General features: G+C 36.3%; 1 protein-coding gene across 2 annotated transcripts in view; it reads left to right on the top strand.

Moving 5' to 3' along the window:
- The window catches only part of cables1 (Cdk5 and Abl enzyme substrate 1), a 30,587-nt gene extending 12,812 nt beyond the window's left edge, over positions 1-17,775 (top strand). Inside the window, exons 2-10 of one of the 2 annotated variants that reach the window (XM_051866652.1) lie at positions 666-737; positions 2,063-2,155; positions 3,410-3,487; positions 7,453-7,558; positions 9,442-9,595; positions 9,961-10,064; positions 12,782-12,888; positions 15,077-15,284; positions 15,555-17,775. In XM_051866652.1, the coding sequence (XP_051722612.1) occupies positions 666-737; positions 2,063-2,155; positions 3,410-3,487; positions 7,453-7,558; positions 9,442-9,595; positions 9,961-10,064; positions 12,782-12,888; positions 15,077-15,284; positions 15,555-15,695 (1,063 nt within the window). In that variant the 3' untranslated portion in view covers positions 15,696-17,775. The remainder of the gene's footprint in view (positions 1-665; positions 738-2,062; positions 2,156-3,409; positions 3,488-7,452; positions 7,559-9,441; positions 9,596-9,960; positions 10,065-12,781; positions 12,889-15,076; positions 15,285-15,554) is intronic. The other variant, XM_051866660.1, reaches the window with a different exon arrangement.
- Positions 17,776-19,544: the final 1,769 nt, after the last annotated feature.

Raw genomic sequence — 19,544 nt, 5'->3', positions numbered from 1 at the left:
AGCAAAAATGAAGAACTTGAGAAAAACAGCTTATGATTATGTCTTGAAATAGAAACAAGTGTTGCTTATAGGGCCTTTTCTCAATCTCCCTGGTGTGTTGTACTTTATCAGCAGACTAATAGATGTTTACCTCAGCCTGTGAGAAGGAATGTGTTATGTGAAAGTGTAACTGAAATCTGTGCTGGAGCTGTGGCTTATCCTCTTACAGGGGCTTGTTTCTGGAACATTCTGTGTGTGATCTCATATTACATCAGGAAAAAAGTCGAACACAACAGGTTTGGTACTGATGGGGAAACTTTAACCTTGAAGTAATGCTCTAATGTTGTGCTTAACCAAGCTTTGTTTGGCAATGTGCTAATTTGTAAGTTGGTTTGACTCGTGCCTATTGCGTGGCAACAGCTGTAGTGAATTGATTAATTGTTGAGGTCTAATTATGGCACATGTAAGACTGACATTAAAACACCAACATTGAGGCATTTGGTTAGCACAAGTTCGAGTCTTGCCTGCAACATTCCCTATTCCCATTCCATCAAAAGAAGCGAAATGTGTTCACCTTTGTCATTCAAGGAATATATGAAAATGTAAACTTATTACTACAAGTTCATGACTGTGATTTTAATGAATGGAGCAGAACAAAATCTCACCCTGTTGTTGTTAATTTGCAGGCGGAGACTCATATCCCAGCGTTCTTCACTGGAGACTCTTGAGGATATTGAAGAGAACGCCCCTCTACGCAGGTATTTACCAGTTGGACCGTTAATGTTTTGTAGAAACTTCTCAACAGCTAGAGACATTGTGTGGTAATTGTTTGATTCTGCCAAATTGTGGTTAATTATTGCTAGGGTTACCCATATAATTATTCGTTCAGTTAACATTAGATCTTTTTACTTGTAAAAGTGATTTTAGTGCTGTCCAATATGATTTTGAAACATTGCACATAGTTTATATTTAACACGATTATTTTATTTAATCTTTAACGAGACTAGTCTCTTCAGACATATTCTGGTTTACTAGAAGTGCTTAGAGGTAGTTACACTAGGACAGGCGTAGGCAACGTCGGTCCTGGAGAGCTGCTGTCCTGCAGAGTTTAGCTCCATCCCTGAAAAAACTCACCTGCATGTAGCTTTAGCAAAGCCACTGGAAGGCAAGCCTGCAACCTTTAGCCAAAAAAGCGTAACGGCTAATGCTAACGCTCCATCTGTCGCGGTACTCGGGGAAGGAGACCAGAAGCCATTACACGATAGGCTGAGAGGTGCCGCACATGATTAAGTTAACCGTTACGCTTTCTCCAGTGGTAAGAGATACAGACCCTCTCATCTCCCTATGATAATACAATCTCTGGCTTTAGTAATCCTGAAGACATTGATTAGCTTGTTCAGGTGTGTTTGATTAGGGCTGGAGCTAAACTCTGCAGGACAGCACCGCTCTCCAGGTCCGACGTTGCCTATCCCTGCACTAGGATAAAGCTAATATGAAAATATATGCATTGTTAAGAGTGAAAAATATAACATTGCACAATAACAGTGTAAAATGCATAAGGTCATAAGTCAAGTCTGATTTATTTATATAGCCCTTTTCACAACATACATTGTTTCAAAACAGCTTCACAGAAAATCATGATGTTACTGTTTATAATATCTTAATATCTTCATGCCTTATAGTCACATTTAGCTGATTAGAGCTGAGCGATAATATAGTTTACATTTTGCGACAATACAAGCAATCAAGCAGTTGAAATATGCTATAGTATATATGTGAGTATACTGTATGTAAGCAAATAAAGTTGGACATACTTATATATTCAACTTTATATAAGAGCTGGACAATAATATACATACTTTTTGAAACAAAATAAAAAGTCAGGCAGTTGAGATTTGCTGTATAGTACATATCGCTTTACGTGAGTGTGCTGTATGCGGATAAAGTTGGATGTAATATATATCCAACTTTATATTTGCAGCACTGCAAAGATAGTTTACATTTTTGTGGAATGATAGGATCAGTAATTGTTTCTTTCATGAACAGTGTTGATGCTGTTTTTTTTGTTTTTTTTTTCATCTAGATGCCGGACTTTATCTGGTTCACCCCGACCAAAGAGTTTTAAGAAGGTCCACTTCATCAAAAACATAAGACAACATGATATGCGCAATGGAAGGTATTCTTACATTTACCCAACAACCTACACACAGACATCTCCCTGAGAACATCACCCACACGCATCATGTGTTTGAGCGAAAGACTCCCCCTGAATTTATTCATAGATTTTACAGATTTTATTACAAAATTATTTCCCTTTTTGATGGAATTTTCCCAGCATAATCATGGACATTAAGTATGCAAACATCATATTTCTTCTAATTTAATAAGGTCATGACATTTGGGTCACCATGATTTTGCCAAGTAAGACATGTTCCTGGGTCAACATATTTTGTTGATCCTGGAACAACATTCCTGTCTGAAAATTTAGTCCTAACCCATAACTTATCCCTAAAATCAGAGGGAAACGATTAATATAAAGAATGGTGTAGAAGCACCTAACCCTGGTTGTAAGCCAAAACTTGACATAAACTGTAAACTTGTTCCTCAGATCTGATTGGATGATTGAAATGTTGTTCCAGAATCAACAAAGATGTTGTTCTTGGTGAAACCACGTTAACCATGCCGGTCGGTGTGTGTGTATGTGTGATTTTTTTTTTTTATCCCTAACCGACCCTCTGGTCTTTTAAGATGATAGTAGGGCAGGCATTCACTGAAACCCAAACATTTCAGGCATGTTATTAGTGGGTGTTTTTTATTTGTATTATTTTATAGAGTGTTTGCCTGATGCTTTCTTTTATCTGAATAGGAATGTGAATGGGTGTGTTGGAAAACGAGGTTGTGACCAGCTATTGTTTTTCCTTAAGGCTTTTGAGAAAATCTATAAAATACACACATTTGCAGTCTTCAATGAAGTCACTGACTTTTGTTTTGTAAAGCTAACTGCAGTGTTTGATGTGTCAGAGAGCAGAAAAAAAGTTATTTTTCCAGGCTGTGCTTTGATCCAACATTTTGTTTATTTTGTGCTTTAGATCAGTTATTAGCAGTTCATGAACTTCTGAAGGAAATATAAGAACTTGAAAGCCTTGGCAGAAGATTCCATTCTTAAATAATTTGTTTGTTTGTATACATGTTCATTTTCTCAGTGGTCTCAGGCAGGTTTTAATTTACTTCAAAGAGTGTTTGCCTTTCTTTTTGTTTTCTTTTTCTTATCTTTTTTTGCGTATTCTTTTATATACATTCCTACATAATATATGACTTACTATTAAATATAATTTATTTACTGTGTATCTCTCCATCTTTGCCTGTGGTCCTGACCTCTATATTAACAGAGTTCACTTAAATTAGTTTATGTATCATTTTGTCTTTATAGGATAGTCCTTATCAGTGGCAGAAGATCCTTCTATAGTGTTTTTTCTGTCCTGCCCTATCGAGATTGTAGCCAAACAGGGTATGTATTCTTCAGCATGCAAACCTTCTATTCACCATCAACCTTTTTTTTTTATCCCTTCACTTTTCCCGTCCTCTCATTTTTTTTTTCCTGGCCATTAAGAATGGGTCCAAAAATAAACATTTAGTATCCTTTTAAATGATCATTTAAAAATATTATACTTCACATAAAGTATGTACACCGAAATTGTACGTCAATTTTTAAAAAAATTTTTTTATATATATATATATATATTTTTTTTTTTTTTTCATGTTTGTTTTTTCATATAGTGTTCTCATTATTCAGTAGTTTTTAGACACTATGCATGGATCGTTTGTATCAGTATTTCATAGCTGTCCAGATTTTTGGTAGTAGGTGTGTAATTTCAATTCAGAGAGATTGACCAACAAGCTTGGGCATGCTTTACATAGACCTCACCCTTGACTTCACCGCTTTTTTTCAATTTTATTCAAGAACAGGCTTTTTTTTTAAATCCAGAATCTGCTGCTTTACAGCTTATTTATTTAAGATTTAACACATCTTGCCATCTGCCTTGATATTTAACTTCTAATGGGATGTTTTTCTTACCTACATCTTGGCATTGCCTGCTTTCCCATAGTTTTAAGCTAAAGTGTATAATTTATTTCTGTAATGTTAACTTCTGTCGTGGTTTAAAATGCAGAGACAACTATAAGTAAGCCATTTTTAGGTTTATTTCTCTCTCTAAAAAGAGTTCTGTGGTGGTGGTGCTGTTTGTTTGAGCACGGCTCAGCCAATGGTGTAAATTTGAGGCGGGGTTTTCTGTTTGACTGATCAATAGAAGGTTGGGGAGTGTTCAGGAAACCTGTTTGAAAACAGTTATTTTTGCACTTCCATTTGGTGATGCTGATTATTACACATTTCATTTAACAGTTTATGCCTTATAGAGTGTAACCCTACTTAATTTTCTCTTTGAGTAAAAATGTAAAAATTCATTGAACATAAGTGGAGACTCATGTCTTGTTTTATAGTAACTTGAGGGCATCACAGTCATTAGATTTATTACTATCTGAGATTAGGCTGAGTGGGGGATGGTGTAGATATGACTTTGAGTCCTGCTGTATGTGCATTTTATTCACTCTTTACACACACTTTTATTTTATTAATACAGAATAACTTCTAAACTGCTAGATGTTGCACTATTCGTGATTCTATTCATTACAAAAGAAACCTGTTAATATTAATGATTTTATGAGATACAATGAGACAAAAAATGAATACTTTGTGAAACACTGTATAGTAACTGGACAAAGGGCAGCGTTAAATCCATTTAAACCTTCTTTTTTATGGCTACATTTGCTTTTATTGAGGTACAATAGACAATTGATAAAAACCTTGTAGAGATAAAAGCCTCTGTGTATTATAATATGCAGTATAGTATAAATAAATTCAGTCTTTTGAAAAAGTCTCAGACCACTAGTAAAAATGCATTAGTTTGCATTATTCTAATTTATTGTGATTTATTGTGATGTGTTTTCTCCCCTTACAAAATATTATTGGCATGACAGTTTCATTAAAAAGTTGAATAAAAAAAATGAGCATGAATGTCAAAATGACATTTGGTTAGTACCACTTTTGTTTTAATGGCAGACATGAACTCAAACACTCGATGAACTGTGTTGTCCAGCATGATTTGACAGTATTCTAATGGAAGAAAATAAATCTGACAGTTTCTACAAAGGGATAACATGGTCAGTGTCACAAATTGATTTGGAGATTTTGATTAGAATGTAAGCAAATTTGATTAATTGAGATTACACAGCAAAATCCCCAGAGTTAAATCAAATTTGCTCAGAGAACATATGGTCCCTCTCTACATAGAGTTAAAATAACACTGAAGCAGAGTTAAAGTTAATGAGATAATATGCTGTTTGTGGAGTTGTTTAATCAGCTCTTGAGAGATTTAATGTCTTTTATCTTCAGTTGAGTTCATCTTAGGCTGTGGCTGAAAAGTCAGTTGTAGTTCTTGTGTTTCTCTTCAGTGATTCTGCTTGTTAACAGCAGGTGTTCATCACTAATGCTCAATCATCACTTAATTATCTCATTAACTTTATCTCTGCTTCAGTGTTACTTTAACACTATATAGAGAGGGACCATATGTCCTTTGAGCAGAGTTGATTTAACTCTAGGGATTTTGCTGTGTATTTGACCTAGAAATGCAGAATGCTTCTTTGTTTTCACAAAAGTCTCATACATTTGGACCCCCATGTGTATAGTGTTCTATAACTGAGACTGCCCAGTTATGCTGTCAGTATGATGAATTCAGCATGATTTAGTCCATTGATGTTTTTGCTTTGCTGATTGGCAGTAAGTGCACAGTATTGACAGAGCAGTCTAAGTGGGGTTTTCCTGAATGTAGTGCCAGTTAATGGACATGTTATGCTTGCATCAGCGACACCAGTGGATGTGGGGTGTTAGATCCTCCTATATTCCAAATTGAGTGTAAACAAACTAATACACACACAAAGAATAATGTCAGCAAACTGAAGGAACGAGTCAGGTAAACTGATAATTGGTTATTGGACGGCCAAGAGTGTTTCTTATACACTGTGGATTTAGAGGTTGCCATGGACTCCTCCTGAAAATCTGGTTTTGTCTTTAAATATTTATTCAAAAACTCTCAAGGGCACCTGTTCATATTAGTTCTTGCCTAATGCTTTTCCATTGACTGAGCTGTTTGAAGGGCTCCTATTACCTATAACTGCTGTCTGTATCCTTAGGGGATCACTAAACATCTCACAAATACTGTACTAATGCTGCGTTCTGTCTACTAATAAGACTCTGCTTCTAAGTCTGCACATGAATAAATTAGTTATTCTGCAGTTTTGGGCTTAAAATTTTGTTAGTCTGCCATATTATAGTGACCATTACACCTGGTTAGTTGGTCTGTCTCTTGAGTTTTGTTTCTCCTCTCTAGTAATCCTTTATGCGTTGACAAAATGTCAACTTTATTTACAGATGCGCTAGATAATATAATGTTTCTGCTTCATATCATCACATGACAGATAATACTCAAATCCTCATTTGTTTCGAAAACAAAGTCATTATGTTACTAGAATTTATTTGGATAATTATGCTTCATCGACAGGAAAAACTTGTTGAATGACAAGTTACAGTTAGTCCATAACTGTGGCTTCCGGGTGCTACTAACAGTTTTGTAGACACTTGGTATGTAAAGGTAACTGAGCGCTAAAGCGTTTTAACTAACCTTCCTGCAGTTATTTTAGTTATTTTTTATTATTTTAAAAAATGAGAAATGTTGCCTTGGAAACTAGCTGAAAAAATATATATATTGTTTGTATATTTTATTTCAGTTAATGTTTATTTTACTTAAGGTAATAATTTTTTATGGTTTTAGTTGCTGCTGAATTTTACACAGATGTGATGCAATCTTAAAAACATCCACTTACACTCCTGTTGGTTTTGCAAAAAAAACAGAAAATTCTACAAATTTTTCCCCTTTTTTTTGGTAATTTTTTTTTTTATTAGTCCTGGACCCTGAAAACAAAATATTTATATATTTATAAATATATATTATCCATTTATCCATTCACCTTTATACTTGGGGCATGAAACAACAATATTGCAATTGGTTTTGATTTTTGTTGTGCCACTGATGCATTATTTATACATTTATTTAATTATGTTTTATAATAGCATTTATCAAAATTATTGTTAAATGTATAAAACAATAATAGAATAAACACTGTTTGGCATAAGTGTACAGAATTTAATTTAAAAACAACACCTATACTTTATTAATGTTTTCTTTCATTTAACATTTTACATGTAATTTCAAATACCTTTTAACCTGAATAAAAGTAATACAGCCCTGCAGCGAGTGCAGCTGGTTATTGTGGCAAATGTTGTAGCAGCAGGTTAAGCAGGTTTGCCAGTACAGACTGCTGTGTGTGGAGGGGCTCTGAGCTGTTCTCTTGCCCCAGCAGGGATGTGAAGACAGAAAGCGGACGCCAGCGACACCCCTCGGGTGGCATGAGTGCCAAGGAGATGGTGATCGGCCTGGAGGGTGTTGAATTGGGTGCAGATGGCAAGGTGAGTGTACAAATGATTATTTTGTTGTTGTTGTTATTAAAGGGTTAGTTCATCCAAAAATGAAAATTATCCTATAATTTATTTACCCTCAAGCCATCCTAGGTGTATATGACTATCTTCTTTCAGAAGAACACAATCGGAGATATATCTAAAAATGCATCCATCCATCATAAATATAATCCATACGGCTCCAGGGGGTTAATAAAGGACTTCTGAAATGAAACGATGGGTTTTTGGAAGAAAAATATCCATATTTAAAACTTGATAAAGTAAAACAACTAGCTTCCGGCAGATGGCCATACGCATCGATTTGCGGCGGAAGAATAACCCCTGACTCGACACATGACGTAATGACGAACGCGGAAGCGCAGTGGATGGAGCAAAACAAAACACCGGTCATGAATTAGAAGTCTAAAATGAGAAGTTTTAAAGAGAAATGTCAGAAGATTTTGATATAAGAGAAGAGGAGCTTGAGTTTGTTGCCCAGCCCTATTTGTTTAAACCACGAGAGGCATCTAAGCTTGCGATACTCCTACAGCCTTCATCTTACATCGCATCAGGGGTTACTCATTTGGCACAAGTCGACTTGCGCGGTATGTGTACGGCTGTCTGGCGGAAGTTTTAAATATGGATATTTTTCTTACAAAAACCCATCGCTTCGCTTCAGAAGGCCTTTATTAACCCCCTGGAGCCATATGGATTATATTTATGATGGATGGATGCATTTTTTTGGGCTTCAAAACAGGCCCCCTGTTCACTAATATTATAAAGCTTGGTAGAGCCAGGATATTTTTTAAATATATCTCTGATTGTGTTCATCTGAAAGGAGTAAACCATGGGATAATTTTCATTTTTGGGTGAACTATCCCTTTAAAGGTACACTATGTTATTATTATTATTATTATTATTATTATTTTTTATTTTTTGTTAAAAATTAACAACATTTAAATAATGAGTCCATACATCATCAGTCTTTCTTCCAAAACTTGTTCTTGTCTTACCCTGATTCACTATGGTGTTTATATTTTAGTCCTCTTAGGATAGTTTTCACTGGAAATTGCGTACATTCACTCACCTGTGCGTGTCTCGTTATATCCATAAATAGAGAGAAGTTGCTCCAACTACTTTGACGCATTTATGGTGTGGGAGTGGCATATGTTAGAAAGCTAAATCTCGAACCTCCGGGAAATCACCAAACACAGAACAGGAGAGTCTGTTGGCAAAAAGAGAATGCGACAGAGCTCGTAATAAAACAAGAATCAACATTGCCTTGGTTTTTCGGAGATGGCGAGAACTGAGGAATTTGAAATGTTGTAAAATGGAGATGACATTTTTATTACTCAACAGGTGAGTAAGGTATTTTATTGAACATATAAATTGTCATATGTAGCTCTCTAACAGAGTTCATTGTAAAGCATTATCTTTTGTGAAAGGTCATTTCATTATGGTGGTTGTAGCGCTGTGCTGGAATTTATTTTCAAGGAAGTACCGTGTCTATTAATGGATATTCCGTAACGTCTTCCGCTAGTCAGCCTGAGATCCTTTCCATCTAAACTGGTTATATCTCCTTGGCCTAGTAGTGAATGTTTTATGAGCAGTAGGATAACCATATTCATCCGCAGTCATGCAGAGGCGAAGCACAACCAAAACAATGTTCTTCCACAAAATGTATGCAGTTTTGTTATTTAACCGCTAGATGGCCAAATGTTACATAGTGTACCTTGAACTATACATTTCTGAATTTAGACAATCTATGTTTTCATATTCCCTTCTCCTTGTATAATCATTTTATGGGCAGATTTTAGGGGCTAGTATAAATTCTTTATCATTAATTATTAATCTTAATGAGTATATGACCAAAGATTCTGTAAATCTCTTTGCAGACAGTGTCATACACACAGTTCCTGTATCCAACCAATGTCCTGGGTCGTCGAAACACCATTGACTCCACGTCCTCTTTCTCTCAGTCTCGCAATGCCAGCCACCGCAGCCTCAGCCTGGCACGTGCCAACAGTAACCAGAGTAGCCTTGATACAGGTGTGTGTGTGCCAACAACTTGTCATGGCTCTTTCATTTTCTCTCAATCTTTCTCTCAATATGTTCTGACAAGGGGCTGCTTGTTCAGTTTAATGAGCATTTTGGTAAAACCTCAGTTTAATAATGTGTTATTTATTTTGCTGGCTTGAGGAAGGTCATGAACTTCTTGATTAAAACAAAATACTTACCATATTGTTGAGTGCCCTAAAATAGTCGTCCTCGGTTCATACGCTTGTCTCAGTGTGTATCAGAAACTTTGCTGTTCTAAATATATTGGCTACATAACTAAATAGTGTACTTGTTTAGACTATTTAGAAATCTCAGGAGATGCGTAGTCTGTTTATATGCCCTCTCTTTTCTCATAGGGAATGAACTGGGAGATTTAAGGGAGTACGACCCAAATCTTCTGGATGACCCGCAATGGCCATGTGGAAAGCACAAAAGAGTGCTTATCTTTCCCTCGTACATGGTGAGTTATCACGTCGCACAATACAAGACTTGACCGATTCATATGTGATTTGTTCCAAGTCTGTTTGTGTTTAGTGGAAAATTGCTGTTTTGTAGCCAAAATGTTTGATGCCCAGGCCCCTATATTTGATGATTCCCTTTCCTACATACTGTTAGAGTAATGTGTATAAACCTGAAGAAAAACATTTTAATTTAATTCAGATTTCTAATATTATTAATATTAATAATGTTTTTAATAAATAATTGAATAAATATATTAAGTTAACATGTTAAATTAGACAGCCCTAAAATACATTATTTTACTGTACATCTTTATTTCAGATGTTTTTGTTATAATGTATTGGGAAACAAATGTTGATTAACATTTTTTAACATTTAACATTTTTTAACATTAAAATATCGGAAGAATTTAATGTGAATTATTTGTTCATATTGGGATGGCTGACATTTCTTAAAGTCAGCCTTTATCTTAACAGATCTGAGCACAGTTTGAGACAGCTGAGATCTCTTCTGAAACTAGAAACTCAAGATTATACGAGTCTTTTTCTCAAGAGAAAAAAAAAAAGCAGAATATTTTATAATAAAAAAAAAATCTCAATCTGTTAATCTCACTGCTGTGTAGGATAAACAACTGAGATATAAACATGCCATTTGTTATTTTTCTTTCCTATGGAGTACTTTAAAAAATATATTATATATATATATATATATAATGTCACATTTCTCGTGTCACTCAGTAATTTGGCTTTTATTGTGTACCATTACAGACACATTTACAGTTTGAACTTGAATCCCTAGTTGTCAGTTAATTAGTAATGAACTTTGTGCAGCAGAAAAATAGTTCTTTCCTCCAAACACTGGATATGAATATGGACACCAGCCTCACTGCAGGCTATGCCTTTGCTCGTCTTCATTATTTCTTTTTTTCTTTTTGTATGCTCTTTTTTATGTTGTTGGCAACTGTAATTACTTTTTCAAATAGCAGCTAGCGGCTGAAAGTGATTTTATCATATTTACGTAACAGAAGGCTCTCTGTTCATTTCCTATTCAGCTCTGTTTGTGTTTTTGTATTGTATAGTAGACACATACTTGAACTCAAAAACAGTCCAGGAGACGGCCTTCCCCTTCCTTCTATTGGTTATTTAATGCTCATAACAATCGCTATTGTGTTCTACGAAGGAAAGTTTCTAGAAAGAATGTATAAAGGAATTGCCTTGCAGTTCCCATGCACATTATTTAAGGATAAAAGAACCCCAACATTTACATTATTATCGTCTCATAAGTGCATACAACAATAAACATGCATTAAAGTATAGATATTATGATTATTATAAGCATTAAACTGTAACTCTGGGAGCAGGATTGGGCATGCAAGAAAATCCCTCATCTTGAATCTGCAAACCGTTTATAGAACAAAAAAACCCAGTGGAGACTGTGGCTCTTTCACCCATGTGATATGTGTGTACTCATACACTGATCAGGCATAACATTATGACCACTGACAGGTGAAGTGAATAACACTGATTATCTCTTCATCAAGGCACCTGTTAGTGGGTGGGATATATTAGGCAGCAAGTGAACATTTTGTCCTCAAAGTTGATGTGTTAAAAGCAGGAAAAATGGGCAAGTGTAAGGATTTGAGTGAGTTTGAAAAGGGCCAAATTGTGACAGCTAGACAACTGGGTCAGAGCATCTTCAAAACTGCAGCTCTTGTGGGGTGTTCCCGGTCTGCAGTGGTCAGTATCTATCAAAAGTAGTCCAAGGAAGGAACAGTGGTGAACCGGCGACAGGGTTATGGGCGTCGAAGACTCATTGATGCACGTGGGGAACGAAGGCTGGCCCGTGTGGTCTGATCCAACAGACGAGCTACTGTAGCTCAAATTGCTCAAGAAGTTAATGCTGGTTCTGAAAGGTGTCAGAATACACAGTGCATCGCAGTTTGTTGTGTATGGGGCTGCATAGCTGCAGACCAGTCAGGGTGCCCATGCTGACCCCTGTCCACCGATGAAAGCTCCAACAGTGGGCACGTGAGCTCAGAACTGGACCACGGAGCAATGGAAGAAGGTGGTCCGGTCTGATGAATCACGTTTTCTTATACATCACATGGATGGAAAGGTGCGTGTGCGTCGCTTACCTGAGGAACACTTGGCACCAGGATGCACTATGGGAAGAAGGCAAGCCGGCGGAGGCTGTGTGATGCTTTGGGCAATTAACCTTGGGTCCTGCCATCCATGTGGATGTTACTTTGACACATACCACCTACCTAAGCATTGTTGAAGACCATGTACACCCTTTCATGGAAACAGTATTCCCCAGTGACTGTGGCCTCTTTCAGCAGGATAATGCACCCTGTCACAAAGCAAAAATGGTTCAGAAATGGTTTGAGAAACACAACAACAAGTTTGAGGTGTTGACTTGGCCATCAAATTCCCCAGATCTCAATCCAATCGAGCATCTGTGGGATGTGCTGAACAAACAAGTCCGATCCATGGAGGCCTCACCTCGCAACTTACAGGACTTAAAGGATCTGCTGCTTGGTGCCAGATACCACAGCACACCTTCAGGGGTCTAGTGGAGTCCATGCCTCGATGGGTCAGGGTTGTTTTGGCAGCAAAAGGGGGGCCAATTCAATATGAGGAAGGTGGTCATAATGTTATGCCTAATCGGTGTATGTGTCCTTGACAGCCAGTCTCAATGAATATCCACACTTCTTTACAGACCACAGTCATTGAGTATGTCAAACCCTCTGACCTCAAGAAGGACATGAATGAGACTTTTAAGGAGAAGTTCCCTCACATTCGTCTAACACTGAGCAAGATCAGAAGGTAAGGAAGTTGGTATCCAGTCTAATCATTCTTCTGATAATTGCTTGTAAGGCTTGTATTGTTGGTAAAGCAGCCTACTGTACGTGCCGAACTTTTACAATGATGTGCACCAATGATGGATCAAAACGTGGAATTTGTAAAGAAGAACTGAGCTGTTACTTTCACCTGTTGGACAATTATACTAACATAACAAATTCCGTAGATACTGAAAGAAGAACACAAGTCATATCTAGAGACCAAACACATAGTTGGGCTGAGTAACCACTAAGAACACCCTAGAAAGTAGTATCCACCCTAGCGACTGTTCACAACATCCTAGCAATCACACTGTTTCATGCTGAAAACCAGCCACAAACCCCTTGCATCTTGACAGCAAGTTTTTCACAGCCAAACAGTGATGTCTGTTCTTGAACGAATCGTTATTTTGAGTCGGTTCTCAGGAAGTAACTGGTCAAGCCGGTTCACTAATCGAACTGATCACTGTTCACTAATCGAACTAAACGAACTTTAGTTCTGGGTTGATGATGCAAGATGCACAGCCGAAGTAGCACATCCGCGCTTCTGTTTCAATGTCTGTAATATGTGCTGTAGGTGCAAAACTTTTAGGAAACGTGTATCAAGATGTAGGCTACTACTCAATATTGGTCAGTAATATATAACATAAAGGATCAGCAAATGAAACTGTGACCACAAACACCATTAACTTAAGTGAATGAAAGTCAATAATCAGCAGTTTGCATTGACATAAATACTTTATTTGAATCTTTCATTTATATAACATGACAGTGAGATGTTCAAATGAAATGCATAGTAACATAATTTCATCTATGACGTAAGGAACCGATAAATCGTTTTTTTGAATCAGTTAATTGAAACAAACTGTCCGAAAGAACCAGTTTGCGGAAATGAATTGGACTTCTTATCACTACAGGCAAATAACATTTACATTTTTTTATCTAGTTAATAATTTAACATGCACTGACATTTTGAGCTGGTGGTCACAAAGAGCCATTTATGAAGAAACATGGTTTTTAAGCCAACATTTTTCAAGTCTCAGCTTTCAAATTTTATTATATCATCTAGAAATTTAAACAATAAATGTTGTTTTGTTGCTCTTTAATGTGGTGGAAGGGAAGTCAATAATATTTTATTTTTAGTCATCAATACAATATTTATAATTATTTAATGTTCAAATAAACTTGCCAAATAATGATTTAATGTCAAATCCATTTTCTCAAAAACAAATTTTTATGACAGCCAGCATTTATATATCTCAGAAGTGCTTTGGTGTATAATAAAACATAACACTTAATGTATTTCTGGATCGGAATGATTCAAAACGATGGAGCCGATCACTTAAACATCACATGATTTCTACATATTCTACAGTATCTGGAACTTTACCAAATCTTGTTTCTGACATCACATTGCTAATTCTTGGAAAGCAGTGAAGAAATGAAATAATTCAGTTATTCAATCAAGATTTAATCCTTAACACAGGTCTTAATTATTTTCAGAGTTCAGGAAAGGTTGAAAACAAACCAAACAAATGGCTAAATTATTATACACGTGCTGCAAGTGTGAATGCACAAAAAAGTCCAAAAAACTTTAACAAAGCAGATTGTTGTTTTATAAAACATCTCTTTGTTTCTGATGGGCTGCTAAGCAGAAAGTGTAGAATGAATTGGGACAGAGGTCTTCAACCCTGCTTCTGTGGACCCACTGTCCTGCAAAGTTTATTTCCAACCTGCTTTAGCTCGCCTTCCTGTGTGTTTTAAAGTGATCTTGAAGAGCTTGATTAGCTGCTTCAGGTATGTTTGATTAGGGTTGAAATTCAAACTCGGTTCCTAACCACAGCCCTGCAGAGTTTAGTCCCAACCCTACTTCAACACACATATCTGTAGTTTTTAAATGTGCCTTGAAGGACTTGATTATGCGTTTAATTAGGGTTAAAGCTAAACTCTGCAGGATTGTGGCCATCCAGGAGCAGAGATGAAGACCTTTGAATTGGGAGAAGGGTTTCAGCAAATTGTTTCTGATTCATTCATTGTTCTTTTGTACAGGAACTAGAGACAAGCCTTTCAAAGTATCACAGTATTTAAAGTATTGTAAAAGTATTTGCATTATCACATAACATCTGAGTAACTTGAGTACTGATGAGAGTGTGGCCTTTTGTTTCGTGTTTTAGCCTGAAGCGAGAGATCCGTAAACTAGCTCAGGATGAGTGCGGCTATGAGGAGTCCACGGTGGCCATGGCCTTCGTTTACTTTGAGAAGCTGGTGCTCCAGGGTAAACTCAACAAACAGAACCGCAAACTCTGCGCCGGTGCCTGTGTCCTGCTCGCAGCAAAGATCGGAGGAGACCTAAAGAAACACGAAGTCAAACACCTGATTGATGTGAGTTTTATTTTTGCCTATTGACTCTTTTAGTTCATTACTTGAAGAATTGAGGGCTTGCAGCCATAGCTACTCAACAGATGTTGTTTACTCAACTTTCCTTGACTTTGATTGTCTCTTAGTGAATAACAGGCCTTTGGGATTAAAAATGGACAAAAATGAGCATTCTTTAAATCTTGTTACTGTGTATTTTTGGATGTTTCCGTGTTGTGTAACAATTGTCTCTAATTGCTGTTACATAATGAGAACCCCGGATCTCTTTCCGCCTAGAAACTGGAGGAGAGGTTTAGGGTGAACCGTCGAGAGCTGATCGCCTTCGAGTTCCCTGTTCTGGTGGCCCTAGAGTTCAACCTGCATCTCCCAGAGCATGAGGTCATGCCCCATTATAGACGCCTCCTGCAAAACTCCTAGCGACAGCCCCCATCAGGGGAGCCCTCTTTCTCTCCTGATCTTCTCACCCCTATGCACATCGCCAACGTCCACTATCATCTCCAGATGTTGGAAAGAAGACACTATTCCACTGTTCTCTTTTCAGCCAAAGTGACAACTCCATATCGAACTTTTGTTTTCACTCTAAGAAGCTACTTTCTAAAGGGAATAGCTTATCCTAGACTGTTGATTTCTCCATTCACTTAAGACATTTTAAGTGTTTATTTTCCAACATAGTGAAAATTGTCGTCATTTGCTCACCCCCATGTTATTCTAAACTAGTATGCTGTCTTTTTTCCATGAAACACAAAAGGAGAACTTTTTAAGAAGCTTCATGTTGTTCTTTTCCATGCAATGAGAGTTCATAGTGACAAGCTCCAAAAAAAAAAAAAAAAAAAAAAACAAAACAAAAAAAACATAAAATTGGTCCATTCAACTTGTGCTCTATTGATACAGTCTTTTGAAGCCATACAATAATTTTTTGTGAGAATACTGAAATTTCAAAGCGATGGTTCACCCAAAAATGAAAACTATTCTAAACCTGTATGACTTATGACAGAAGACATTTTTCAAACTATCAACTTTTGCGTTCCAAAGAGGAAGGAAAGTCATACAGGTTTGGAATGACATGAAGGTGAGCATTTTTGGGTGAACTGTCCCTTTACTTGTTATTTGCTGAAAATCTCTACTGAAAAACTTTGAATTCTCTGTTGTGTTTCATGTGAGTAAGAACTGCATACTGGCTGGAATGACATTGAGTATGATGACAGAACTTTCATTTTTGGATGAACTTTTCACAAGAACTGTAATTTTTTTTTTTTTTTTTTTTAAATGCGGAACAAGTTTGGACTGTTTGATTTTTGCATTCTTTCCACAGATTACAGTATTCCTGTATTTTTCCATTCTTCACATCTTCCTTAATCCCAAAGTTTGACACTCTGCCAAATCTGACTAGTTTCTCTGCACTCAATCGTTCTTGGTTGAAAGCCTTAAAAAAAAAAAAAAAAATAGTTGAATGATCCTGAACTCACGCAAGTATGTGACTGTTCTTCGCTGACGTTTCCTTATGTACTACAAGTGCACTTTTCAGGTTTTGTGTATGGCAGACCTTTTTGGCATCTGCAGAAGCTCTTGGTGGAGGGGTCTTCATCTCATTTCTCATTTAAATTCATTTCAGCCAGCATTCCCTCGATTCGTGTTACCGCCAAGCAAAAATATGTTGCTGTGGTATCTCCAGTGGGACTTTTCTACAGTTCTTAAGGGGTACATTTACGTACCCCTGTCGATTTTTCTACCCTTGTGCATTGACTTTGACAGTTTAGTGGTGTGGCTTGCTGCACTTATGGTTACTGTGTCCGTGCTCTATGTTAGAGTGTATTCTGAGCACATTTGTAGTGCTACACTGTATGAAGCAACATCAGGTCATACCGCTGATAATCAATGCTAACTATTTGGCCTAACTAGGCTCAGCAGTGGCAGGAATGAAATCTGTATGACTAATATGCTACGGTGTTGACTAATGCATGTACACCAAAGCAGTGTTAAACTTGCGTTTGACTTGTAAACGCTACTTTTTAAAAATGATTGATTTGATGATTATTTTGAATCCGTTTCCTCTGAACCAGATATTGGTTATCACCATTGGTGGTACAAAATTGTGTGTAAGCTGAATTTTATCTCTCAGCGCACAGTTTGTGTTACTACATTCATAATCCTGTATGTTTATTATGTTCACTATGCACTACGCAATTCCATGAATCAGTTATAAACAGTTCGAGATTGATGCAAAATAAAATCATTTGAGTTGAGTATCTAATAGCAGGAATTAAATACTTTTAGAACAGTAACTTGCATTTAACCACTTAATTCTAAAATAAATAATGCCTAGAATGTGAAGAGTTATAAAAGAAAGAACAAGATTTGGCCTTGTGAAATGCACTTTAGGATTGTTAGCAAGTGACTGGGATGGATGCCTAAAACCCATGAAACATTTGTACAATGCAGATACATTTGTGTAAATATGCTGCTTTGCTTGTTCAATAAAAAACTAAATTTTGAGAAATTTTTGTTGCTTTCAGATATTTTATGCGAGTTCTGAAGAATGATTCAATATAGAAAATATATTGCTGTAACCTTCTTAGGTGCTCAGTTAGACCATTCTGTCATTTTAAATATTTAAACCTGCTTAAAAAGAAACGTCACATTACATGTATTTAGCCTTTAACCCTTTAACAGTCACTACAAGTTTTTTTTTATTTTTTTTTTTTTTTTAGTTGTGACATTTAATTTAAAAAGGTTTTGACCCAATTTTTTATTTTTTTTTTTGTTTGTTTGTTTCTGCATTTTTTTTTTTTTTTTTTTATTATATGTTTATATGATCCATGTGCCTAATTTAATACCTTGGTTATAATTACAAAGTAATAAAAAGAAATTACCCTGTTTATTATTAGAAGCTACCTTAGGGTACGTTTACACGACAACTATGTACTAAAAATGGAAAAGCTTTTCCTTTGCGTTTTTCACATACAAATGACAACGTTCACATACAAAACGATCCCCGGTCACACGGATCTGTGAAAACGACTAAAAACGCTGTATTATTCATGCCAGGCCAGTAGGTGGCGATGTCACTTTGTAAAGAAACACTACGCACCTATAGACTGAACACATAATATGGATGCGCATGACATCACCGTTTTCACAAATTCATGTTTTTGTAGTTTACACAGAGACAATAACGGTATTGCTTTCAAAAGTTTGCGTTTTTAGGCCCCCAAAAAAGGCCCCCGTTGTCGTGTAAATGACATGCAGGAAAAAAATAGTAGGCTAAATCGTGCGCACGATTTATTAATTCGTTCCCTCGATTTACTAAAACGTGCGCACGATTTACTGTTTCGTTCCCTCGATTCATAAATCGTGCATGAATCGGGAGAACGAAATAGTAAATTGTGTGCATTTAGTAAATCGAGGGAACAAATTAGTAAATCGTGCGCATGATTTAATTTTTTTTCTTGCATGTCATGTGCGGGGCTCTGTATAAATGAACAGCCAAAACACATAAAAAGTTTTCTGTTTTTAGTTGAAAATGGTGTTGTGTAAATGCCCCCTAAATTAACAGAAGAAAAGTTAATGTATGAAATTGTAAAATATAAATAGGCCTTAAACCATAAAAAACTGGTGCAGGGTTCATTTTCGTTCAACAAGAAATGCTGTGTAACTCCATTCTTAACTTTTTGAAAAAGTATTGGGGAAATAAAAGGAGAACTGTTTCATCAACATAACCTTAATAACCTGGTAATTTCAACATTCATACTGACAGTCTCAGCTTACATCATCTCACATCCTTCAGCCTTTTCTCTCTCTCCCTCTGCAACACTCAAGCTTCTGTTTACAACACACTATAGTCTCATTATCTTACTGTTTATCTTATGCAATACCACAGTGTCTTACCCACCAGCTCCTCTTCCTCCCTCCTAACAGGAACCATGATTAGCTCTTTGACTGCTGATTAAAATTTACCGTCCATAAAACTGTATTTTGCATTATTTTAATGACATTTACAATTATTATTTAGCAGTTGTGTTTATCCAAAGCAAATGAGAAACACCACAAACAATTTTTCAGGTAAAGGTCTTTAGAAACATCTTTAGTCACAACTGATGTTTTCTTTATTATGACTTGTAAACCAAATTTACTTACCGAAGCTAATTTGTACTCATTTGATTAATTTGGTCAATGTTTCTAACTTCAGAAGGATGTTCCTCTACTTCACCTGTTTTCACTTAATTGACTCCAATATATCAGATACCTTAACTCCACTTTCTCAATGAG

The sequence above is a fragment of the Ctenopharyngodon idella genome, chromosome 2, assembly GCF_019924925.1.
Source record: "Ctenopharyngodon idella isolate HZGC_01 chromosome 2, HZGC01, whole genome shotgun sequence".
Classification (NCBI taxonomy): Eukaryota; Metazoa; Chordata; class Actinopteri; order Cypriniformes; family Xenocyprididae; genus Ctenopharyngodon; species Ctenopharyngodon idella.
Note: the sequence above shows the minus strand (reverse complement) of the source record. Positions and strands in the feature narration are given on the sequence as shown.